Consider the following 23,565-nt stretch of genomic DNA (forward strand, 5'->3'; position numbering starts at 1 on the left):
AAATGGGAGGCCTTAACCCTTCCAGGGCTGACTCCCTCAGGGCCTGGCCAAGAACGCAGCCCTGACCACCAGCTTCATCGAGCTGGAAATGGCAGGAGGTTTTACACAGAAAATTCCAGGAAGGGCCAGAAAAGCCTTCTCCAGTCTTGGGAGGAAATGTGAGTGGAAAGTGAGAGAACCAAATGTGCATCTTTCATCGTTTTCAACAGGACACCCAGCAATGTGGTGACGCCACTGCCTGGAAGCGCTGCCTGGGCTCCTTTGTCAGCTCCTCCCTGCACACATCCTGCGGCAGCAGGGCCGGCGGCCGCCCCAAAAGGCTCAGAGCCAGCAGGGAAACCTACGTCTAGGACTAAATAAGTTTCTGGTCTCAATGAAGCCCATGGGTCTAAGAAACAGTTCCTACTGATGAACAGTTCTTGCAGCACTTCCTGCACAGCTGTGAGAGCTGGAACAGAAATCCTACTTCTCTCCTCCACCCTGTAAATGGAAATCTTCCCCTTGGGCAGGGGGTTGTTCTGGGTAGAGACACCTACAACAACCTCCAGGAAATAGCCAAGCTGACCTAGAGCATATCATATTAGTGGTCATTTTGTAAAACATGCTACTCAAGGTAAAAGCAAGGCCTCACCCCAGCCAAGGCCCTGCCAGCCTCTCTGACCTGTCTACTGCCATCCCCAACACGTCCCCCCTACCCCTCGACCCTATTCTCTCAGCTCCAGCCACTCTGACATCCCAGCTGCTCCTCTGAAAACCAAGTTTACTCCCACCTCAGAGCTTTTGTACTTCCTGCTCCCCCTACCTGGAAGGTCCTCCCCCAGGTCTCTGTATACCACTCTCTTCTTCAGCCGAAACAGCAAAGTTACATGTATCTCCCCTCCATGTATGCACTTCGGTGGGTCTCTACCCCTTTCCCACTTCATCACCACTTGACATTCTATTTACTCATCTCTCCATTTACGTGTTTGTCCCCCCCCCACCCCATCCCCCACAAGAACAGAGAATATCTCTCTGTTCAGTGCTACCATCCCAGGGCCCAGGACAGAACAGGTGTTCAATACATATTTGTTAAACAGATGAGAAAAAGTACTTTCAGAACTTCCAGCTATGGCACTCCCCTTCCTGGTTACATAAGCCAAAAAGTCTTCATGTCAATAAAAAATATAATGATCAAAACCAAACAAAACCCTTACTGCATACCATATATGAAAATCAACTCAAAATGGGTCAAAGACCTAAATATTAAAAGCTAAACCTACAAAACTCTTAGAAGAAGAGTATATAAGGGTAAATCATGACCTTCGATTTGGCAAGAGATTCTTAGATATGACACCAAAAGCTCAATAACAACAAAAGAAAAAAGATAAATTAGACTTCATCAAAACTAAATTCTTTTGTGCAAAAGAGAGTGAAAAGATCAACAGAGCGGGAAAAACATTAGAAATCATATCGCTAATAAGGGTCTGGTGTCAGAATATATAAAGAACTCTTAAAACTTAGCAACAAACCCAATTCAACAAAACAGGCAAAAGACTTGAAAAGACATTTCTCCAAAGACAGACAAATGGCCAATAAGCACATGAAAAGATGTTCAGTATCATTAGTCATTAGGGAACTGCAAATCAAAACCACAATGAGATACCACCTCTCACCCACCAGGATGACTATTAAAAAAAAAAAAAAGGAAAATAAGCGTTGTTGAGGATGTGGAGAAATTGGAACCACCACATATTGCTGGTGGGAATGTAAAATGGTAAAATGGTGCAGTAATGTGAGAAACAGTCTGGCAGTTCCTCAAAAAGTTAAATACAGAATTACCATATGACCCAACAATTCTACTTCTAGATATATACCCAAGAGATGTGCATTTATTCAAACAAAAACTTGTACATAAATGTTAAAAAGCAGCACTATTCACAACACCCAACAAGTAAGAACAACCCAAATGTTCATCAATCGGTGAATGGATAAACAAAATGTCGTATATCCATACAATGAAATATTTTTCAGCCATAAAAAGGAATAGGGCTTCCCTGGTGGCGCCGTGGCTAAGAATCCGCCGGCCAATGCAGGGGACACGGGTTCGAGCCCTGGTCCCAGAAGATCCCACATGCCACGGAGCAACTAAGCCCGTGCACCGCAACTACTGAGCCTGTGCTCTAGAGCCCGCGAGCCACAACTACTGAGCCTGCATGACACAACTACTGAAGCCCACGCGCCTAGAGCCCGTGCTCCGCAACAAGAGAAGCCACTACAATGAGAAGTCCGCGCACCGCAATGAGGAGTAGCCCCCACTCGCCACCACTAGAGAAAGCCCGCGCACAGCAACGAAGACCCAACACAGCCAATAATAAATAAATAAAATAAATAAATTTATTTAAAAAAAGGAATAAATTTCTGATTCATATCACAATGCAGATGAACTATGAAAACATGCTAAGTGAGATAAGCCAGACACAAAAGGCCATATAGTATATGATTCCATTTATCTGAGATGCCCAGAGCCACGCGAATCTACAGAGACAGAAAGTATTGATAGATTAATGGTTGCTAGGGACTGGGGGGCACAGAGGTAGGGGAGTGCAGGAGTACAGGCTAATACGTACAAATTTCACTTTGGGGTGATGAAAATGTTCTACAACTACAGGTGATGGCTGCCCAATATTGTGACTGTATTAAATGCCAATGTACACTTTAAAATGTTTTAAATGGTGAATTTTATGTGAATTTTACTTTATTATTTTTTAAGGCAGGAAAACAAAAAAACAAAGTAATCTTAACCTCAAGAGTCACAACCCCTCTACGGCTGCTAAACTACTAAAACGCAAAAGCAGGTTTACTCTGACCCCCCAAGAGCACCAAATAGGGTCCTCAAGGAAAGACTCCTTTGTGTAACAAGATCCAAACAATCGAAGAGCCATTGCCCACTGGGATGCAGTCCTTCCACGAGCAACAACCGTCAGCTTCTCACAGCAACCGAGGGGACCACAGCAAGCCCACGGTACAGATGGGCGTGTGACCACATGGGAGACAAATGGGACAATTTACCAACAGGGAGCCAACTCGGAGAGAGGGCAAGACCTCTGATGGCAGGGGTCACACGGGCCACCACCGCAGATCCGGATTCAAGTCAGGTCCGTCACAGGCTTCACACTGGGATTGTGCCAGACGCCTCAGTCTCATAGCCATTTCACTCACGCATTCACCCAAACACCTGCTTAGTTTCTACCAAGGAGCAGGAGCTAACTGGGCCCCAGGGACACCCTTGGGGTTTCAACAAAAGGCCTCCCACCCATAGCAGCATAGCCCCAGTAAGCCATTGGGGGGACACACACAGATGTGTGGGGTAGGCAGTGGACAGAGCAGGCTGAGACATGGGGCTGAGGTCCCTCGCACACTGGGAGTTGCAATAATCCCTAGATCACACATAAGGATCAAATCTGCAAAGCAGTGCTTTTAATAAGACAAAGTCATACTGAAGACCAGCTAACTACCTACTTTATCCAGTCTTAATTGGCTATGGCTGCTATGGACAGACCACACCAATAGAGAGGTGAGATTGATTTCTAATGAATAATATATTAATTTATGTCAGAAAACAACATATGGGACATTACAGCATCAGGGTGTTGATGCACTGTGGTGATAAAATGCACTCTGGGTGCTGGGGGAGGTGGGCAGAGTGCTCCCAGAACAGAAGGTGCCATCAGCATCACACTACATTAGGTCAAAACCAGAGTGCCTGGTCCATCTCCACACACCTCAGCTTCCTCACCTGTGAAATGAGAACAGTGCCCACTTCATCACTAATGTTCTTCAAGGGCTCCATGAAGGTACTTTAAGTGTTGTTATTACAGAAGATGAGAATGCTGTAACAAGAGGTTGTCCCGCTTGACAGGCTACTGGTGACAGCCCCTCACAGCAATTCCAGAATCTCTGCTGAAGGTTTTCTGCTTGAACTTTAACCACAAGCGGCCACCATCCTCACTTTTGTAAACGAGTGTTTCCCCTGCCCTGGGTGACATGAATCATAAAGCTCCCTGAGGGAATGCCTGGGTCAAACCCCATCTTCCAAACTTTTCATTACGGAAAATTGCAAACATACCCAAAGAAGCAGCGAGAACAGCACAAATTAACTGCTCATGCCCACCACCCAGGTTCCATGGTTGTCAGACGACCACCTTGGTCTTTCACACGCCTCACGCCCACTAGCCTCTAAGAAGCAAATGCCATACAACATGCATTTATGAACAGTGCAGTGTTTATCACTACAAGGACAAAAACCCACAATCCCATGCTCACACCATCAACAATTAAATAATCATTCCTCAATCTTTGTTGAAGTCACGCTTGGCTGAAATCTATAGGTTCCGCCGCTGCTTTCTTTTCAATCATATGTTGAAGAAATCAGGCCATTTGTCCTGTTTCCCACAATTGGGTTTTGCCAGTTGGCATCCCTGTGGTATAATGTAACACAACCCCAATGTCCCAAAACTAGATTTTGAGGTCCAACCAAGCACACATCCCTCTGGAAGCATGTGCACCCTTCCTTGGGGGCTGGAAGCCACTGAGGTCCACTGTCTAGACCCACCATTTCATCAGATGCCTGCAAATGTATGAATTTATAATTCCATCGTTTCATATTAATTAGCCAGAATGTTAATAGCTACACGGTCCATTAGCCACATGTGGCTATTTAAAAAGATTTAAATCAAATAAAATTAAAACTTGACTTCCTCAATCACGATATTCCAGGTACCAACCACACTGGACAGTGCGAGTAGAGGATTCTGGAAAATTCTGGCAGCACTGATCTATCTTCGAAGGAAACCAGCTCTTACCTACGTTTTTGTTCCTTGCAAATACAGTCCATAGAGTAGAGGCAGGATAAATGCTTGCTCCTTTCCTTCTATCATCTACCAATTTTCAAAATGAGTTGATTCCCTGACACCTTCCGAAGGGCACCAGTGAGTTTCTTCCTTTCCTTTGAGCACCAGTAGGAACCCTGGATTTTTTAATACATTTGATGCTCCAACTCAGGGACTAACTCTCATTCACATTTACCTGCCCCACCCTTGGTGGGGTGGAGGGGGGGGATTCCTTCTGACACAACCCTGGTACCATCTTATACAACTGGGACATTCCCAATGCAGATTTAGAATTAAAACATTTTCACTTAAGTATTTTGATCTTTTATTTGCATATGTCTTTCATCCTAAAAATTTGGGTGTTTTTTTTTTTTTTGGGGGGGGGCAGGGTGCGGGTCATAGTTCCCCAACCAAGGATCAAACCCAGGCCCCCAGCAGTGGAAGCGTGGAGTCTTAACCACTGGACCACCAAGGAATTCCCAATTTTGGTTCTTAAAGACATCAATTACTTGTTTTCTCCTACAATATATAACAGTAAGACTATGGGCATTGTTGACCTGAAACCAAAAATATGATTCCTAAAAACAGTTAAAGATTTTTTTCTAATTTTTGCCTTTATGGCATATCTCGTATCTTACAATCAAACTACTATGATTTAGGGAATTCCCTGGTGGTCCAGTGGTTAGGACTCTGCAATCTCACTGCCGAGGGCCTGGGTTCGATCCCTGGTCAAGGAACTAAGATCCCGCGTGCCACATGGCATGGCCCAAAAAAAAAAGGAAAAATAAAAATAAAAAATAAAATATAGGGCTTCCCTGGTGGCGCAGTGTTTAAGAATCCGCCTGCCAATGCAGGGTACAAGGGTTCGAGGCCCTGATCCGGGAAGAACCCACATGCCACGGAGCAACTAAGCCCATGCTACTGAGCCTGTGCTCTAGAGCCCGCGTGCCACAACTACTGAGCCCGCATGCCACAACTACTGAGCCCGCATGCCACAACTACTGAAGCCTGTGTGCCTAGAGCCTGTGCTCCGCAACAAGAGAAGCCACCGCAATGAGAAGCCCGCGCACCTCAACGAAGAGTAGCCCCCACTCGCCACAACTAGAGAAAGCCACAACTAGAGAAAGCCTGCGTGCAGCAACGAAGACCCAACACAGCCAAAAATAAATAAAATAAATTTTAAAAAAATAATAAAATAAAATATAAACAAACACACATGTCTATATCCCACCCCCACCGTTCCTTATGAGGGATAAAAGTGAGTGCAGTACATCTCTTTATCCTTCACCTTATAATTTTTTCTACTCATTTCACCCTAGAAATCCCATCACCATGACAAGAAGACACCCCTCCTTCCTCTGCTCAGGGGCTTGGCTCCACCCCACTGGCGATCCAGCCCCATCAGTCCCAGCCCCAAATGACAAACATCTAAGTTATTTCCAGTTTGCTACTTCAGAATGTTGTAATGAACAGTCTTGTCACAATCCTTATTTTTGACAGTCTATCTTTGGCATACATTTCTAGAAGTGGACTTGCTGGAGCAAAGGGTAAGCAAATCCCCCTCCGAGGAGTTGTGAACCTCCAAAAGCAACATATGGTGCTGCCTGATTCCCACCAAGAGAATGGTGTACACCTTTCAGGACAAAGGGTCAGAAATATCTTCGGGAAGCTCCAAAGAGCATTATTCTTAGTATCAGAAAAGACTGAGTATCTTTTATGCCTTGGTGAAGGGTCATCTGCATTTGCTTTTCCTGTTTGTTTTTCTGTAAGTCACACCCATTTTGATCCTTAACACCAAGCACAAGGCCAGTCTCTCAGCACGAGAGCAGTATGTGTAGCTGCTGAACGAACAGGACCCGACAAGCAAAATTCAAGGGTGGACACCAATTCCATTAGCCCAAGCAGGCAGCCTGACCCTCAGTATTCACACCGACAGCCACATACACTGTGGGGGCATTGTGTGGGGGCTGTGTATGTGCCTCAAGACTCCCCAGGACCCAGCTCTCCTCCTGCCTTGCTCTTCCTCTGTGCCCGGAGTCCTGGGCAGCAGGAATGGGGAGGCCTCAGCTGACTTCAGGCCATGGTTCAACTGAAAGTGGAACAATCAATCAATCTGCTGAGCTGACTTACACCCACGACAAAAAGTACACAAGCTGACATATTTATACATCTCTTAAAAATAACTGCCCAGGGAATTTCCTGGTGGTCCAGGGGTTAGGACTCTGTGCTCTCACTGCCAAGAGCCCAGGTTCGACCCCTGGTCAGGGAACTGAGATCCCACACCGCAGCCAAAAAAAAAATTGCTCAAGGGTTTTTGCCTGTTTGACATCGACCACCATCTGTCACAACCATTCACAGACCATCCTTTCCCGTCAAGCCCCTTCAGTCAAGCCCCTTCACTCACCAGGTACAGAGAGGCAGGGCCAGAGGGAACACCTGAGGGGGCTTCCAGAAATTCCCTCCGGAATCACCAAACTAACTGCTTTGTAATGCTCTGGCTGTGTCTTCCTTGTTGGCCCTGTGATAGGAAAGGAGCAGTTTTCTTTCATTCATTCATTCACTCAGCAAGTACTTACTGCTCAGACTATGTACTTCCTAGTTAACAAAGGGCCCGGGAGAGATGGGGTCACCCAGCTGAGGACTTCAGAGAACCCTAAGCCAGCCCGCTGCCTTCAGACAATGCCCTGGGCTATAGGACAAGGGATGATCACTCACCCCTCTGGGCTGCAGGTAAGACCTTGTCGAGACGTAAAGTACCACGATTTTTCAACACTAATGTCCAAAGAGAGCCTGTTGACAACCAAGCACCAAACCCACTTTCTAGGTGGCTGGTTCACTGCATGCTGCCACGAGCACCAGGTAACGAGCACTGTCAACACCGATGATCTTCAACTAGCCTAGGAAACCAGCACAGACTTTGAGTCATTTTTTGTCTCCAGAGAGCTCTGGGGGCCTGGGGCAGGGCTCGGGGGGATGTAAAATGGTGCAGCCACAATAACAACAGTCTGGCAGTTCCTCAGAATATTAAAGACTCATGACCCAACAATTCCACTCCTAGGTATATATCCAAAGGAAGTGAAAACAAGTCCACACAAATTTGTGTACATAAATGTTCACAGCACTATTCATAATTACCAAAAGGTGGGAATAGCCCAAATCTATCCCAGATGAATGGATAAACAAAAAGTGGTCTATCCATTCGATGGAATATACTCAGCCACAAAAATGGATGAAGCACTGACTCATGCTACAGAGTGGATGAACCCTGAAAACTTGCTGAGTATGAGAAGTTAGACACACAAGGTCATAGATATTATGTGATTCCATTGATATGAAATGCCCAGAACAGGCAAATCCATAGAGATAGAAAGTAGATTAGTGGTTGCCAGGGGCTGAGGAAGGGAGATTGGAGAGGGACTGCTAATGGGTGTGGAGTTTCTTTTGAAGGTGATGAAAGTGTTCTGGAACTAGATAGACATGATATTTGTACAACTCCTGAATATACAAAAACATCACTGAACTGTATACTATAAATGGGTGAATTATATGGTATGCAAATTATCTCAATTAAAAAAAAATTTTTTTTTAATACCGGTAAAGTTTGTTTTTGCTGGGTAAACATTCTGGAAATGTTTTCCTGACACCAGGACTACCTGACCATGCCCATACTATCATCTTGCTATATGCAGATAAGAGCTGAAACCTCACAAACCGACCCCCAACCCTTGTCACATACCTTGCTCAGCCCAGCAGCCAGTTCTTACCCTGTGCAGCTGTGACACTGTTTGAAGGGCATACACCCCTTGGAAAGTCACCAGCCAGCTGGCCTATAAGAGGAAGCAGCTAACCAACCCAAGAGGTCTCCAAGCTACCTCTGTGTTCTAAGATGTCTCTCAGTCCTACATTCTTCTCCAGGTAGGCAGCCCTGGCCCAAAACATCACTGGCCTGACAGTAACAGACAAAACCCCACCTGGGTTTTGGGCTCTGTCCTGCTGGGTCCCGAAAGCCCTGGACAGAGTCTCCACCTGAGAGCCCTAAGCAGTAGGGGATGGCTCAGTTTCCCCACAAGCACGGGGTGCGGTAAGGGCAAAGAGCTCCAAGCACTGGTGGTTAAGGATAAATTCTAACGGTTTCTGTCAGCATTGGGAAATCACAGGAATGGCCAGAGGGCAAAGGCCACTTGGCCAGGATTATCCTCTGCCCCTGATGCTCACAGAGGACAGTTCATCCTACTTGGGCCTGGCCTTTTCAAACGAGTGACCCCTGAGATGCAAGAGGAGAGCAAACGGCCATCCTGGAGGAGGCAGGGCCTGGGCAGCCCTGTGGAAATGGCCCAGTGTGCAATCCCAGAGGTACCTGTCTTCCTCCTTCTCCTCTAGGAGGTGGCCATCAGCTTCTAAAGCAGTGCTCTATTTCAAATGTCCAAGGACCTTAATAAGGCCTATTGAGTAAGTCAGTGCCTCCGTTCCACAGATACTAGATACTACACACTCACCTGGCTTCTGGGCATGGGACGGTGGTCCTACCAGCCGGCCATGGTGGGAGCTATGTCAAAAGGCAACTTCCGTCAATGAGCTGGCCAACCTAAAGCAAAGAACAGAGGAAGAAACACTGAGTTTCCAAGGAAAATTTCTGGAACGTACCGACAGTTTTAAACATCTCCAATCCCGGGCTTCCCTGGTGGCACAGTGGTTGAGAATCCGCCTGCAAATGCAGGAGACATGGGTTCGAGCCCTGGTCCGGGAAGATCCCACATGCCGCGGAGCAACTAAGCATGCACGCCACAACTACTGAAGCCCGTGTGCCTAGAGCCCATGCTCCACAACTACTGAGCCCACGTGCCACAACTACTGAAGCCCGCACACCTAGAGCCCCTGCCCCGCAGCAAGAGAAGCCACCACAATGAGAAGCCCACGCACCGCAACGAAGAGTAGGCCCTGCTCACCACAACTAGAGAAAGCCTGCGCGCAGCAATGAAGACCCAACACAGCCATAAATAAATAAATAAATAAATTTATTTAAAAAAAAAAAAAAAAAAAGTCTCCAATCCCTGGAATTACATAGCGAAATTCTAGATTTCAACCAGAGCTCTGTGTCTGCTACCTTCCAAGGGAGGGCAAGCTGAGGAAATCAAATTCTATCAGTCTCTGATGTATGACCCAATAAGGTGCACTAACCAATAAAATACTAACATCTCAGACACTACAGATCTCATCTTTAGCAATATGGATGGAGACAAAAGGTGGTACACAACCACAAGCCAACATACTGAACACACAGAAAACAGTTCAAGGTTTTGATGATAATGGTAATGACGTTAACAGCAGAAATAGAAATACTAGCATTTAATAGATGTTTAGTAGTGAGTTCCAGGTACTATGCTAAAATTCAGTATCTCTTTGAATCCCCAGGACAATCTTAGGGATAAGTTACACAATCACCCTCATTTTACACATAAGGGATCTGACATGTCTCATATTCAGGAACTTGCCCAGGGCCACCCAGGTCTCCCTCTCCGTAGGTGACCTCTCCCCTCCCCAGTGCCCACTCCCCAACACAGACCCCAAGGAAACCACCCACCATTACAGGCAGTGCAGAGTTTGCCCTCAAGAAGCTGAGGGCATGAGGCGCCCAGGGACGGACAAACTTCATCTTCCACATGGTGGCGGCTTCACCGCCATAGGGCAACTAGAAGTTTCACCCAGGGATCAACTCCAAAGATCTTACACTGCCCAGGGAGAAAGAGGCTGCCTGTTTAAAGATAGGAAAACGAAGGCTCAAGAATGTTTAGGAGCTCTCCCAAGGTCCCAGAGACAGCATGGCCCCAGAACTTCCCCTCCTTTGTGACATCAGATGTCCAGGGCTCTGGGCACAGAGATTGAACCCAGTGAACCAGCCAAATCTCAGACTCCCAGGCAGCTGTCAGTTGTAGCTTGCCAAATATTGTCAATATCACCTCTGTTGTCATTCTTTGCACCCACATGACTACCAGGAGCTTGCTCTGATATGAAAACTTTATTTTTAAGCTGGGTTCACAGCAATTCACAGCTCACGGATGGCGAGAAACACTCCCACAGGAGAACTTGCAAAATAAGCAAATATCAGTGAACTCTATGGAAAGACCTTTGGGAACCAAGAAGCACACAGCATCCTCCTCAGTGAGGGCCAGGGCTGCTACAGCCACCACCAGGGCTAGCTCCTAGGGAGAGGGGCCCTTTCTGCCACTCTTTTTGGCCCCATTCAGGCTGGGAAATGCAGTAGATGCCATGACTCTTAGTTCTCTCTCTCTCTTTTTTTTTTAATTTTTAAATATTTACTTAGTCAGTTAGGCTGTGCTGGGTCTCAGTTGCAGCACGTGGGATCTTCGTTGCAGCATGTTTAGCTGCGGCATGCGGGCTCTTAGTTGCAGCATGCATGTGGGATCTAATTCCCCGACCAGGGATCGAACCCAGGCCGCCTGCATTGGGAGCGCGGAGTCTTACCTACTGGACCACCAGGGAAGTTGCAATCCGAGTTCTTTTACCTCCCAAGCCAAGGCCTCTCTCTGCCATGGAGGGGGAAGCCTCAGAAAGTAGGGGTCCTGGGCTTTTCCAAGCACCTACTCTCTTCAGGATTAAGGTCAATATACAAAAGTCAGTGGTATTTCCACACAATGGCAACAAACAACCAAAACTCAAAGCTCTTTAAAAAAAATCAGTTAATACTACCATAAACGTGAAATACTTAAGGATAAATCTGATTTTTTAAAAAAATGTGCCAGACCTATAAGCTGAAACTACAATAAGACGTTGCTAAGACAAATGAAAGAAAACCTAAATAAACAGAGAGATACGATTTTTCCATGGGTCAGAAGGTGCCAATTCTCCCCTAAATTGATTCATAGATTCAAAGCCCCAATCAAAAATTGCCAGCATGGGACTTCCCTGGTGGCGCAGTGGTTAAGACTCTGCCTGCCAATGCAGGGGACACGGGTTCGAGCCCTGGTCCGGGAAGATCCCACATGCCGCGGAGCAACTAAGCCCGTGTGCCACAACCACTGAGCCTGCGCTCTAGAGCCGCGAGCCACAACTGCTGAGCCCACGTGCCACAAATACTGAAGCCCGCGGGCCTAGAGCCCATGCTCCACAACAAGAGAAGCCACCGCAATGAGAAGCCCGCGCACCACAACAAAGAGTAGCCCCTGCGCGCCGCAACTAGAGAAAGCCCGTGTGAAGCAACGATGACCCAACGCAGCCAAAAATTAAATAAATAAATAAATTTATTTATTAAGAAAAAAACTGCCAGCATGTTTTGCAGAAAAAAACAGGCTGATTCCAAAATTTATATGGAAATGCAAAGGACCTAGACTAGTGAAACACTGAAAAAGAGAAACAAATTTGGAAGACTTACCTAACCTGATTTCAAGACATACTGTATGTAAAGTTACAGTAGCCAAGAGAGTATGATATGAACGTAAATACAGACAAGTAGAAAGATGAACAGAATACACCCATGCACATGTGGACAAATGATTTTCAACAAAGATCCAAGTACCCTAACTCCGTGAGACCACAAGACACACTGGATATTTTCCTGAAGGCTTAACCTGCGAGGAAGGTGACCTCAATCTGTTATCATAATGCATACAGTGCATCATGGGGCAGTATGCAACATACAAGAAGTTTTAAGGTCACTTCAGACTTTCACCCTCCACCACAGCTCATGGTAAATTCAGTCTTTAAAGATGCTCAGATTAAAATCTGGAGTTGCCTTTTTTTTTTCTTTTTTGTGTGCACCATGAGGCATGTGGGATCTTAGTTCCCCGATCAGGGATCAAACCTGTGCCCCCTGCATTGGGAGCCAGAAGTCTTAACCACTGGACCGCCGGAAAGTCCCCTTTTTTTTTTTTGGCTGCAGTTGCCTTCTTGATAGGACTACCCATCATCCAGTCTGCCAGGAAATCCTATTGATTTTGCCGTCAAACACATCTGGGGTCCCACCACTTCTCACACCGCCACTTGCCACACTATCCTCCCTTAATACGACGGAGGTCTGCAAACTGGACCCCCTGCTTTCACTCCTCAGCTCGAAACCTTCCAAAGGCCCTGCAATCACTCAGAGTGAAGCCCCATCCTCTCTTGACCCCAGAGACATGTCCACCCTCCTCCAGCCATGCTGGCCTCCAACACACCAGGCACCCTCCCACCCTGGGGTCCTTTAAGGTTTTCAACAAAATCCCCGATACTTTATAATTTTAACAATCGATTCTTCAATTTGCATCCCAAGTTGAAAATGACCTTTGAAAACATAACTACCATACAATAATCTCTAAATGTCAACAAATGCCCAGTCCATATTCAGCTTCACACAATTTCCCAAAAACGTCTGTACACAGCCTGTTCTAACAGTAGTTGCTAGCTTTTGTGCTAGCATTTGTGCTAGCTGCTCTCTGCCTCCATCACTCTCCCCCACCATGGCTGTCTCCTCCGTGTACCCCCAAATCACTGCTCAAATGTCTCCCTCAAAGCGGCCCACCCTGCTCACCCTGCCCTTTCTCTCCCACAGCCCTGGCCTCTCCTCAAATTCCACACAACACAGCTACTGTATCTATGGACTTTCTCACCCGGCAAGAACATAAATGCCACAAGGAAAGGGGTGTCTGCCTGGTGCCTGATGTCATTTCAAGCACCTCCAACAGTGTCCGGTGCTCAATAAATATTTATAGAATGAATGAGCAGAGATGGTTTAACATTGAGGGAGAAAGAACCAATCTGAGGAGTTCACACACCAACAACCCCTTGATACAATTAGAGCAAAATTCACGAAGGAGCAGAAACCAAGCAGAGACCACTTAGCACCATCAGGATTGGGAACATTTCTCTAAAATAAACTGTAATCGCTTTTCACTGGTATATCATTTGGGCTGCTGTGCCATCTACCCCACACCGGCTGGGTTTAGAGAGCTTTTACTGTTTTTATTCCCAACCCATATATTTAAAACAGTATCAAGTAACCCTTAAGTACACGATTACCAACTCATCAGAGACTCTTCCACTCCCTTGATAAATCATTATGGTTTGGCTTTGACCCTGCACCTGGGTACTCCACTTACATGCATACACACACAACACCCCGAATCTTCAACCTACCCAAACAACAATTTCCCAATCTGAGGGAGATCACACTTGGTAAGGAGGCAGAGATTGGTGATTTACATGAAATCAAGTCACTGCACTTTGGGCAACAAAAGTCCACTGTTGCCAATTCATCCTCTCCAGCTCAGGTAAGAGAGGTCCGCTCCCTTTTAACCTGAGGGGAGGAGCCCCCGGCCAGACACTGGCTGCTGTCTAGGGAGCTCCAGTTCCTTAGAAACGCTCCAGCTGCAATGCCCATGGCCAGCCCAGGGACAGCTCTCAGAGGCCATGGGCACCTGATGGGGAAGCCTGGGCTCTCCAAGGTGCCCCCCAGAGGGCCCCATCATCCCTTCCGAGGCCTGGCCCTATGGAAGCTACACACCTCTGATCTCCTCCTACCACCGTCTGCACTCACCAAACACTTGTGCAGTCTCTAAAATTCTTCAATTGTATCTGCACCCAAATATTTACCACTCTGGCTCTAATCCAAGCCCGGGAACATGATATAAAGCCAAAAAACCTCCAAGATGAAACCCAGCAATAATACTATTCACCTTCTCCCACCCCTAGGTCCACAAAGTCCACTTGTTCCACACAAAATGAGCACCCCACCCAGACCCTCTGTGCCAACAGTCTTAGCGACTGTACTGCTAACTGCCAAGGAGAGGAAGTCCCCAGCTAGCTCTATGAGAAAGGGAGAAACTGAGGCAGGGCAATAGTGGATTATCTCAAGGAAGCCCAGAGGTCACACTGCTCCAACATGCGCTGGCTGGTTAGGGAAAGATTAACTTGGGTCAGAGTCAATTCCCTAATCCAGGGGTCGGCAAACTACTGCCTGGGCCTGTTCTGGCGAATGGTTTTCCTGGGACACAGCCACGCCCACTCAAGTTTGCACTGTCTCCAGCTGCTTTCATCTACAGGGCAGAGCTGAGTAGTAATGACAAAGACAGTAACGGCCAAAAATACTGACTACCTGATCCTTGAAAGCAGGAGGGAACCATGGCCCTAACAGGCTCTGCTGAGCATTAAAGGGACAGAGATGACTCAGGCAGAGCAGCATGCCTGAGACAAGAAGTCAAGGCAGAGGCACAGCAAGGGGGTGCTTCAGCTCCACGTCAGCCCCAGGGGACCAAGCAGTTCCTGCTCTCCCCAAGGCAAAGAGCCTCATTAACCCTATATCCCCTCAGAGTGAGGGAGAGCATGACTTGGCAGACTAGAGAGGCAAAGAACCAACCCCCATGAGGGCCAAGGAGTCGACAGTGAGGCCAGCTGCACAAGCCTATCCTGGGCAACCAGAGCTGGCCGGTCTCCACTGTCAAGCCAAAGCATCCACCAGGGTAACAACCAGTATGTGCCCTCCAGACCCCTGGTCTGCCCCTGCCTCTCCTCCCTCAGCCACAGTAACCACAGCCTCACCAAGAGACAGACTGTCCACTCCCCACACTATGCCAATGCAGCTGTTCCTAAAGCTCCTTAAAACCCCCCAACACCTCACCACAGCCTTTAAGGCCCTGACTCTTTAGGCGCAGGTGACCCTATGAAGTCATCTGGTACGCACATAGTATGTGTACACACACCACGCTCCTGGCTCCAACCACACAGGCCTTGTTTCGATTCATCTTACCCACCATATCTGCCTTCCTCCACGACTGGGCCTTTGCACGTGCTGTTCTCACTGCCAGGAAAGTCCTTCCTTTCCCCCACTCACCTTTCAGACTCAAAACATGTGTTACTCAGGCACCCTCTCCCCCCTTCCATCCCCGAGGACTACAGCCCCATCACGTGCCACGGCTGATCTTGACATCTGACATCAAGCATCCCACTAGGTTCTCTCCCCCAAACGCTCTACACTCCACAAGAGAAAGGGCTCTTGCTCATCTCCTCATCCAAGGCCCAAGGAGGCATGGAGAAGAAATGACAAAATGGCATCCTCTGTGAGTTATAAATACTCAACCACTATGTTTTCACCACCAACTTCATGCAAAAACATAACAATATAAATATAACATCAGGAAGAAACAATATGGAGATAGGCAAGGCCACAGCGTCGCCACAGTCCCTGCGGAGCCCAGAGCTTCCTGGGGTTGGGGGGAGCTCTCCCCAACTCCCTCACATGGCTGTTTGGAGAAAGGCGCCTGGAGATTCCCATAGGCCTCAATGGCCTTGTGTCTGGAAGGGCTTCCCCTATCACCAATAAGAAGTGTGACCTACCCCAGCACCCATTCACCCACACCCTGCACTCCCCTCCCCCTTTCTATTGCCAAGATTCCATACCCCTCCCTAAAAAACCCATCGACAATCCTTCCAACAGAAGTCCCTGCCCTCTCGAAAACTTGACTCCAGCACGACCCTCCTTTCTTCTAAGCTTCCCTCCCTTTCACACTACCAGACCATCCTGATGATAATGAACAGAATCCTACTGATGAATCACACAGCCAGCTGCTCAGCCACAACCCTCCTGACAATTAAACAGTCCGTCCAGCCTGGGGCCAAATCCAACTGTGCCCCTGGGAGCCCACCTAGCCCCTTAGGACTCAAGACCATCCTGAGGACCAAGTGGCAGGCCCTGGCTCCAGGCAGGCTCTCAAAGAGAAGCAACTAGTTCTTACTTCGACTACTATGATTAATGTTGTTCGTCAAAATATTTTGACTCCTTATAACAAGGTTCCTTTCAGTGTTTCCACCCTCGCTCCCTAGCAGCTGCCCAGGCAGTCCACTCGGCAGTTCAACACTTCAGATAAACCCCCATACTTAAAATGCCCAGGGATCAGGAACTTCTCTGGTGGTCCAGGGTTAAGAATCCGCCTTCCAATGCAGGGAATGCGGGTTCGATCCCTGGTCAGGGAACTAAGATCCCACAGGCCACAGGGCAACTAAGCCCGCACGCCACAACTACTGAGCTCACGTGCCTCAACAACAGAGCCAGTGTGCCTCAAACTATAGAGCCAACGCACTCTGGAGCCAGCACACAACAACTAAAGAAAAGAAAACCTGCACGCCACCACTAGAGAGAAGCACGCGTGCCGCAACGAAAGATCCTGCATGCCTCATCAAAGATCCCGCGTGTCGCAACTGACCCGACACAGCCAAAAATAATAATAAAAAATAAATAAAACAAAATAAATGAATAAAATAAAAAATAAAATAAAATTTTAAAAAGCCCAGGGATCAAATGTCCACATCTAGACAAGTCTGAGACTTTGGTAAGTGTCTGAAATGTCTAGCATTAGGGCATTACGATATTAAAGGATACCTTGAAGAAAGCGTCACAAGAACAAAAGAGGAAATAACTTTTGTGTTAGTAAGGAAGATCTACGAACTAGAGTCTCCCCTTCTGTGCATACACACCAATATGTGCCATACTAAGGGAATTCTCTAACAAAGAGCCACAGAAAACCAAGAAACACCTTCAATCTCTGTGCTGAGCACTGGAGGAGAGAAGACCTCAAATGTTCCTGGACTGTCCCCCTAAATTCCTGCAGACTCCAGTTCTGTGTGACTCTACTGGGGAGGAAGTGCATCTAGGCCCCATGGCTCTAAGGACCAACGAACACCCACGGAATCACGCTCCCAAGATGATGTTACAATGAGCCTTCTAGAACCACGTATATCTTTTTTTTTTTTTTTTAAAGCCCCTAGTATCTGGCATAAGGTAGACCATCAAAATGTGAGTGCCTCTGTTCATTTCTCCCTAAGCTAACTCTTGGAGGATAAAAATGCATGCTCTGGGCTTCCCTGGTGGTGCAGTGCTTGGGAGTCCACCTGCCAATGCAGGGGACATGGGTTCGATCCCTGGTCCGGGAGGAACCCACATGCCGCGGAGCAACTAAGCCCGTGCACCACAGCCACTGAGCCTGAGCTCTAGAGCCCGCGAGCCACAACTGCTGAGCCTGTGCGCCACAACTAGTGCAGCCCACGTGCCTAGAGCCCGTGCTCCACAAGAGAAGCCACCGCAATGAGAAGCCCGCATGCAGCAACGAAGACCCAATGCAGCCAAAAATAAATAAATAAATTTATTTATTTATTTTTAAAAATGCATGCATGCTCTCATAAGGATGCATGATATTTCTGAATTCAGAAAGGCTCTGGGGTTTTTTCTTTTTTTTACTGTGCTAAAATATACATAACATAAAATTTACTGTCTTAAATCATTTTTTTGGTCTTAGTCATTTTTAAGTGTACAGTTCAGTGGCATTAAGTACATTCACACTGTTGTACAGCCATCACCATCACCCATCTCCAGAACTTTTTCACCTTGCAAAATGGAAACTCTGTCCCCATTAAACATTAACTACCCATTTTTCCCTCCCTCCCATGCCCATCCATGCAACCACCATCCTACTTTCTGTCTCTATGAATTTGACTACTCTAGGCGCCTCATATAAATAGAATCATGCAGTATTTGTCCTTTTCTGTCTGGCGTATCTCACTCAGCACAATGTCTCTTTGAGGTAGAACAACAAATCATTTTAACCTTTCGAGGCCTTAGTGTGTACAGAAAAAGGCCCATGGGCCTCGTACACCCACAGCCAAAAAGCATGGCTCTAGAACCCTGTTTCCCAGATCTCCCATGTCCCTGACATGTTCTACTATCAACCAGTCCTTCCCTCCACTCCGCAAATAAACTGCACAAAAAGATACTGGAAAGACTTAGAATAGTGAGATGAAAGCAGCATCTAATGTTATACCTCAGATGGACTTCAAGTATGCCAAGTCTCATCACCCCAGTTCTTGCCTCCCAGAGCACTCTGTCTCCCCAGGATACACCTATTCCAGCCCCATCTCACAGCCATGAACCAAGGGAGTCAAGAAATCCCTGTCAGATGAATGATAAAGATAACTAACTCGTCTTGGGCACAATCTTTTCCTATACGTGGAAGCCAGAGATAACACAGCACAACCCAAATCTATTCCTTGGAGCACCTGAGCCAGACTCAGAAACCCTTACGCAGGCCCACTGGTGGTGTGAGCCCTGAGGTCCAGACACGTCAAACTCAAGACAACAGGGACACAGACAACTAGCCCCAACAGTGCACTCAGCAATCAACGTCACTGAAGAGGAAAACACTGCATCCCCTCCTCAAGGTACCAAACCCACTTATCTTGTGAGGCTGACACAAAGCCAGGCCCAGGGGAGTCAGTCACCACACTGGCCAAGTCCATGGATGCTATGTGGGAAAACAGTGACACCAAATGACCCCACATGAGGTACGCAACTCCAACAGGAGGAGGACATTTCGTTCATTACCAGTAATTTCAGATAGAAACGCCCATAGCACCTCAATTATCACTTTGGTTAACTGCTCCAGAATAAGGAGAAGGGCAAAAATGATTTTCTGGGGTTCCCCACCTAGTTTGGCTTGGGCAAGCAGGCAGTCTCCTTTCCAAACAGACATGTCCCTGTGTGACCTGTGACTGCAAAGTATAGTGTCCTCCTGGGACGACTAACAAGGGGGAGGCTGAGGAGGTAACTGAGTCTCCAGGACCACTCGGAACAGAAAAATTTGAGAATGAGGACCACAAAAAGCCCCAACTGCAGAAGATCTCCATCATAGCAGGCGGCCTGAACAGGAGGTTCCCAATGCAGTGGGCCTCATTGCCAAGAAGGCACCATCCAGGTGGCCTCACGTCACACAGCATGTCAACCAGCTGTATCAGTATTTATTTTCATGTCAAGAAATAAAACCTCCAGCCATTCCATTCTTGTGGCAAGTTTTCTTGAGTTTGTTTTTAAAGAAGCAACACCTTATTTATCACACAATCTCCTGGAAAAGCAAGAATCCTTCTTTCACCAAGTGGAGGACTAGATGTCCTCCACTGCCTCTGAGGGGTCCCGGGCCCTGGCCACAGGCGCCATGTGCTGCCTCAACCCAGGTCCTGTGGCCGTGGGCCTGTGTGTGCTGAGAAAGCAGAAGCAAAGCCACCAGCTGAGCACCTTCTCCATGCCGTAAAGACAGCCCCCAACTCTGTGATGACACGGGCACCAACCTTGACCTGCATATTCATGGACAGGGCAAAGACCAGCACATCACCCCAAGTCTCTCTGAGGAGCAACATGAAGGCCATAAGCTGAGCCCAGAGTTTATACTTCCTCACCGGCCATCTTCAAACAGGCGGTCTTGGTGAACAAGCAGCAATCTGGCGCAATCTGGTAACTAGGGCAGGTGCTCCCCACAAGTTTAAGAACCGGTATCTCACTTTCCAGAACTGGAATAGAGAAGGGAAAGCCTGTTCAAGAGCACCGAAGGAGCAGTGTTCTGTGCTGGCCCCATTGTATATAAATGAAGACCTACCTGGGCCTAAAGGAAAAAACTTCATGGTCTTGAAATCCAAACAAAATCTAAAAGTAGTTCACAAAGCTTATCCCTGTAAGGTCCAAGATAAGACTATTTTGGTCAGGAAACAGCAGGTAGGATGGCAGAAATATCACCAAAGAAATGTAAACCAGGGGGACTTCTCTGGTGGCGCAGTGGTTAAGAATCTGCCTGCCAATGCAGGGGACGTGGGTTCGAGCCCTGGTCTGGGAAGATTCCACATGCCGAGGAGCAACTAAGTCCGTGTGCCACAACTACTGAGCCTGCGCCCTAGAGCCTGCGAGCCACAACTACTGAGCCTGAGTGCCACAACTACTGAAACCCGCGTGCCTAGAGCCCGTGCTCCACAACAAGAGAAACCACTGCAATGAGAATCCCACACAACACAACCAAGAGTAGCCCTCGCGCGCCACAACTAGAGAAAGCCCATGCGCAGCAACAAAGACCCAACGCAGCCAAAATTTAAATAAATTTATTTTTTTAAAAAAGAAATGTAAACTGGGCAGACCACACAGTCCAGGAGAGGACCTCCAGTTTTCACCTCTAAAACGCACTCCCCTACTCCCCCACCCCCTCACCCCTGCCCAGAAGGGCCCCTGTGGCACTTGGGCACTTCCTGGGAGGCAGGGCTACTGTCTGCTCACTACCAAGGAAAGCACCCACCAGCTGTCCCACTACTGCTGGACGGACCTGGAGCCTCAGTTGGCCTCTGCCACCTTGATCCTCATGAAGGGTCCCATCCTCCAGGCAGGCAACAGGAGACTGAGAACAAGTGACTGAGGTCTATGTAAGGTGGTACTTTCCAGAACACCAAAGGGTCTGCCTAGAACCAAGTCCAGAGCAGCTAGTGAGTACCCAGGCAGGCGGCAAGGTCAGCATTGTCCACACACAAACCTCCAGATGCCCCCAGCTGAGCTTTGGACAGAAGGGTGGCCTTGGTAGAATTCTGGAAATCCAGTCTGATGCTGGGTCTTCAAATACAAAACAAGCTACAACCATCTGAGCAACCAAGCTTTCCTAAGAGGCAGAATTCAGTTTCTCTATCTGTCAGGAACCAGGTCAAACAGTCAAAACCATCTAGTAACTTCTGACACGTGGCTGGAGCCATCCAACAACCACATCACAGCACTGATGGCCGTGACTGAGGCCACGTGTTCAGCCCAGGAGTCCCGAGGCCTCATGGCAAGGTCCAGGCCAACAAGCCAGTTCCCAGCCCCAGACGCTTCATCATTGCCACAAACTCTGATGATGTATCACAACGATCACAAAAACTGCATGAATGATTAAAATGCTGCAAAGTTCCAAGGAAGAAACTACAACGATGGCAACATTTATCAGTAAAGTGTGGCTTACACTACATAAGCCAATTAAGAACAAATTAAGAGGGACTTCCCTGGTGATTCAGTGGCTAAGACTCCATGCTCCCAATGCAGGGGGCCCAGGTTCGATCCCTGGTCAGGGAACTAGATACCACATGCTGCAACTAAGAGTTCGCATGCCCCAACTAAAAAAAGATCCTGCGTGCCACGACGAAGATCCCACGTGCCTCAACTAAGACCCGGCGCAGGCAAATAAATAAATAAATATTAAAAATTAAAAAAAAAAAAGAACAAATTGAGAAATGACATGAACAGACACCACATCTTCCTGACAATGTACCCAACAATAAAAGTATGATCAGAGGAGGTCAGGAACATAGGGGCTCCTCAGGGAGGGTGTTTCAGAGACCCGTCAAACTGTCCTCACTGCCCCCAGCCCTTATAAGGTAAAATGAGCCCAAGATGGAAGAAGCAGAGCCTTCCCAAGGTCTCAGAGGAGGTAGGGAAGAGGGGAGGGTGGGCTACACCAGGCTCCTCTAGGCCATCAGAGCTTCCCAGCACCTTGCATAGACACTTCCCATCACTTTATCCTCACAGAAGGGCCACTGGGGAGAAGAGGTGCTGGGCAGACACAGGGCCTTGCTGGCTGGGAAGAGTTCTGCTTGACTCAGCCAAAGAGCCAGCATCTAGGGAGCAAGCAAGAAGGAAACCGTGCTAGAGAGTCAGACACATAGAGAAGCCCGCTCCTGGAAGAGAGAAGCAGCAAAGACCAAATCCCTGGCCCCTGCCAAAGCTTTAGAAGAGTGAAAGGCCTGCTTCCTGGGGTGCAATGGCGAGGACACCAGAATTTTGAAATACGCTTTGTTCTGGCTTCCGCTGCGAGTTGGAGATTTCCTTGCTGGTAGAAGATTTTAGTACTAAACCTGATGTGCTATGAGGTACAATGCAAATGTCATGTGAATCTGACTTGAAATAAGAAGCCCAAAGAAACCTGTGGGCTGTGCCCTCAGTGGGACTTTGTCTGTACCTGAGACTCACCCCAGAGTGGGCCAGGGACCCCACAAAAGGCAGGACTCTGCCACATGAAGCCCATGACCAACACGGACTGAAATGTCTTTCCTCCATTTGTACACATACACACAAGCACAAGCACATATAGAGCCATCACACACGTGCATAAGCACATGTGCACATGCACACACAAGGGTGCACACAAAACCAATATATATAGGACACCACATGGGCACACACGAGGCCAGCACACACTTTATCTTCCAGGCAAAGGTGTACTTCTAAGCTGTCAGTTGTTGAGAACGTAGACCACACATTCCAGAGAAACACTGTCCTAAGTAGGGTCAGGTTCCCAAGTAGCCCACAAAGTCCACCTCATTCCAATGTTCTCAAAGCACCGTCCTGCCAATACAACCCAACCCAAAGCAAGAAATCCCCTGGGAAGTCGCCTCGAGTCCCAGGCCACCAGCCCTCCCAGACCAAAAGGGGCGAGGAGGAGAGAGGAGGAGTAGTGCCACGGGGGCAAGGGTAGGGGTGTTCACTCACCTCACCTTTACTGGGCCAGCCTTGCAGGGACCCTCTGGCCTCCTCCAAGGCCTACCCCACTGCCATGTTCTGTCACCAGCCACCTCACACAGACCTAGGTCCTACCTAACCATCCAGCACCAAGATCCAGCCTGAGCCCCAGGCACTGCAGGTCTGTCCCCAAGACCCCAGTCACACTACTGCTAGAGTGGGGGCTCCACTGTCCCCCATGGTCCAGGACTCATCAGTGTTCATCGGACTTTGGTGGCACAGAAAGGGGAGGGCCTGACTCTCCATTGAGAAAGCTACCACTGGGCACACAGATTCAAACTGCTACAGAAAAAAAAAGCTCACTGCTGACAAAGGCAGGAACATCCAAAAAATCACCTTTAACACGTTGACAAGAGATTTTGT

General features: G+C 47.8%; 1 protein-coding gene across 12 annotated transcripts in view; it reads right to left on the reverse strand.

Moving 5' to 3' along the window:
- The window catches only part of GATAD2A (GATA zinc finger domain containing 2A), a 101,765-nt gene that overhangs the window by 53,981 nt on the left and 24,219 nt on the right, over positions 1 to 23,565 (reverse strand). For 9 of the 12 annotated variants that reach the window (XM_068536642.1, XM_068536650.1, XM_068536653.1 and 6 more), the window contains exon 2: positions 9,365 to 9,453. In XM_068536642.1, coding sequence (XP_068392743.1) covers positions 9,365 to 9,379 — 15 coding nt within the window. In that variant the 5' untranslated portion in view covers positions 9,380 to 9,453. Of the gene's footprint in view, positions 1 to 7,272; positions 7,387 to 7,583; positions 7,766 to 9,364; positions 9,454 to 20,078; positions 20,166 to 23,565 lie in introns of those variants that run through there. The other 3 variants (XM_068536646.1, XM_068536645.1, XM_068536643.1) reach the window with 3 other exon arrangements.

Source organism: Eschrichtius robustus, chromosome 2 (assembly GCF_028021215.1).
Source record: "Eschrichtius robustus isolate mEscRob2 chromosome 2, mEscRob2.pri, whole genome shotgun sequence".
NCBI classification, from domain to species: Eukaryota; Metazoa; Chordata; class Mammalia; order Artiodactyla; family Eschrichtiidae; genus Eschrichtius; species Eschrichtius robustus.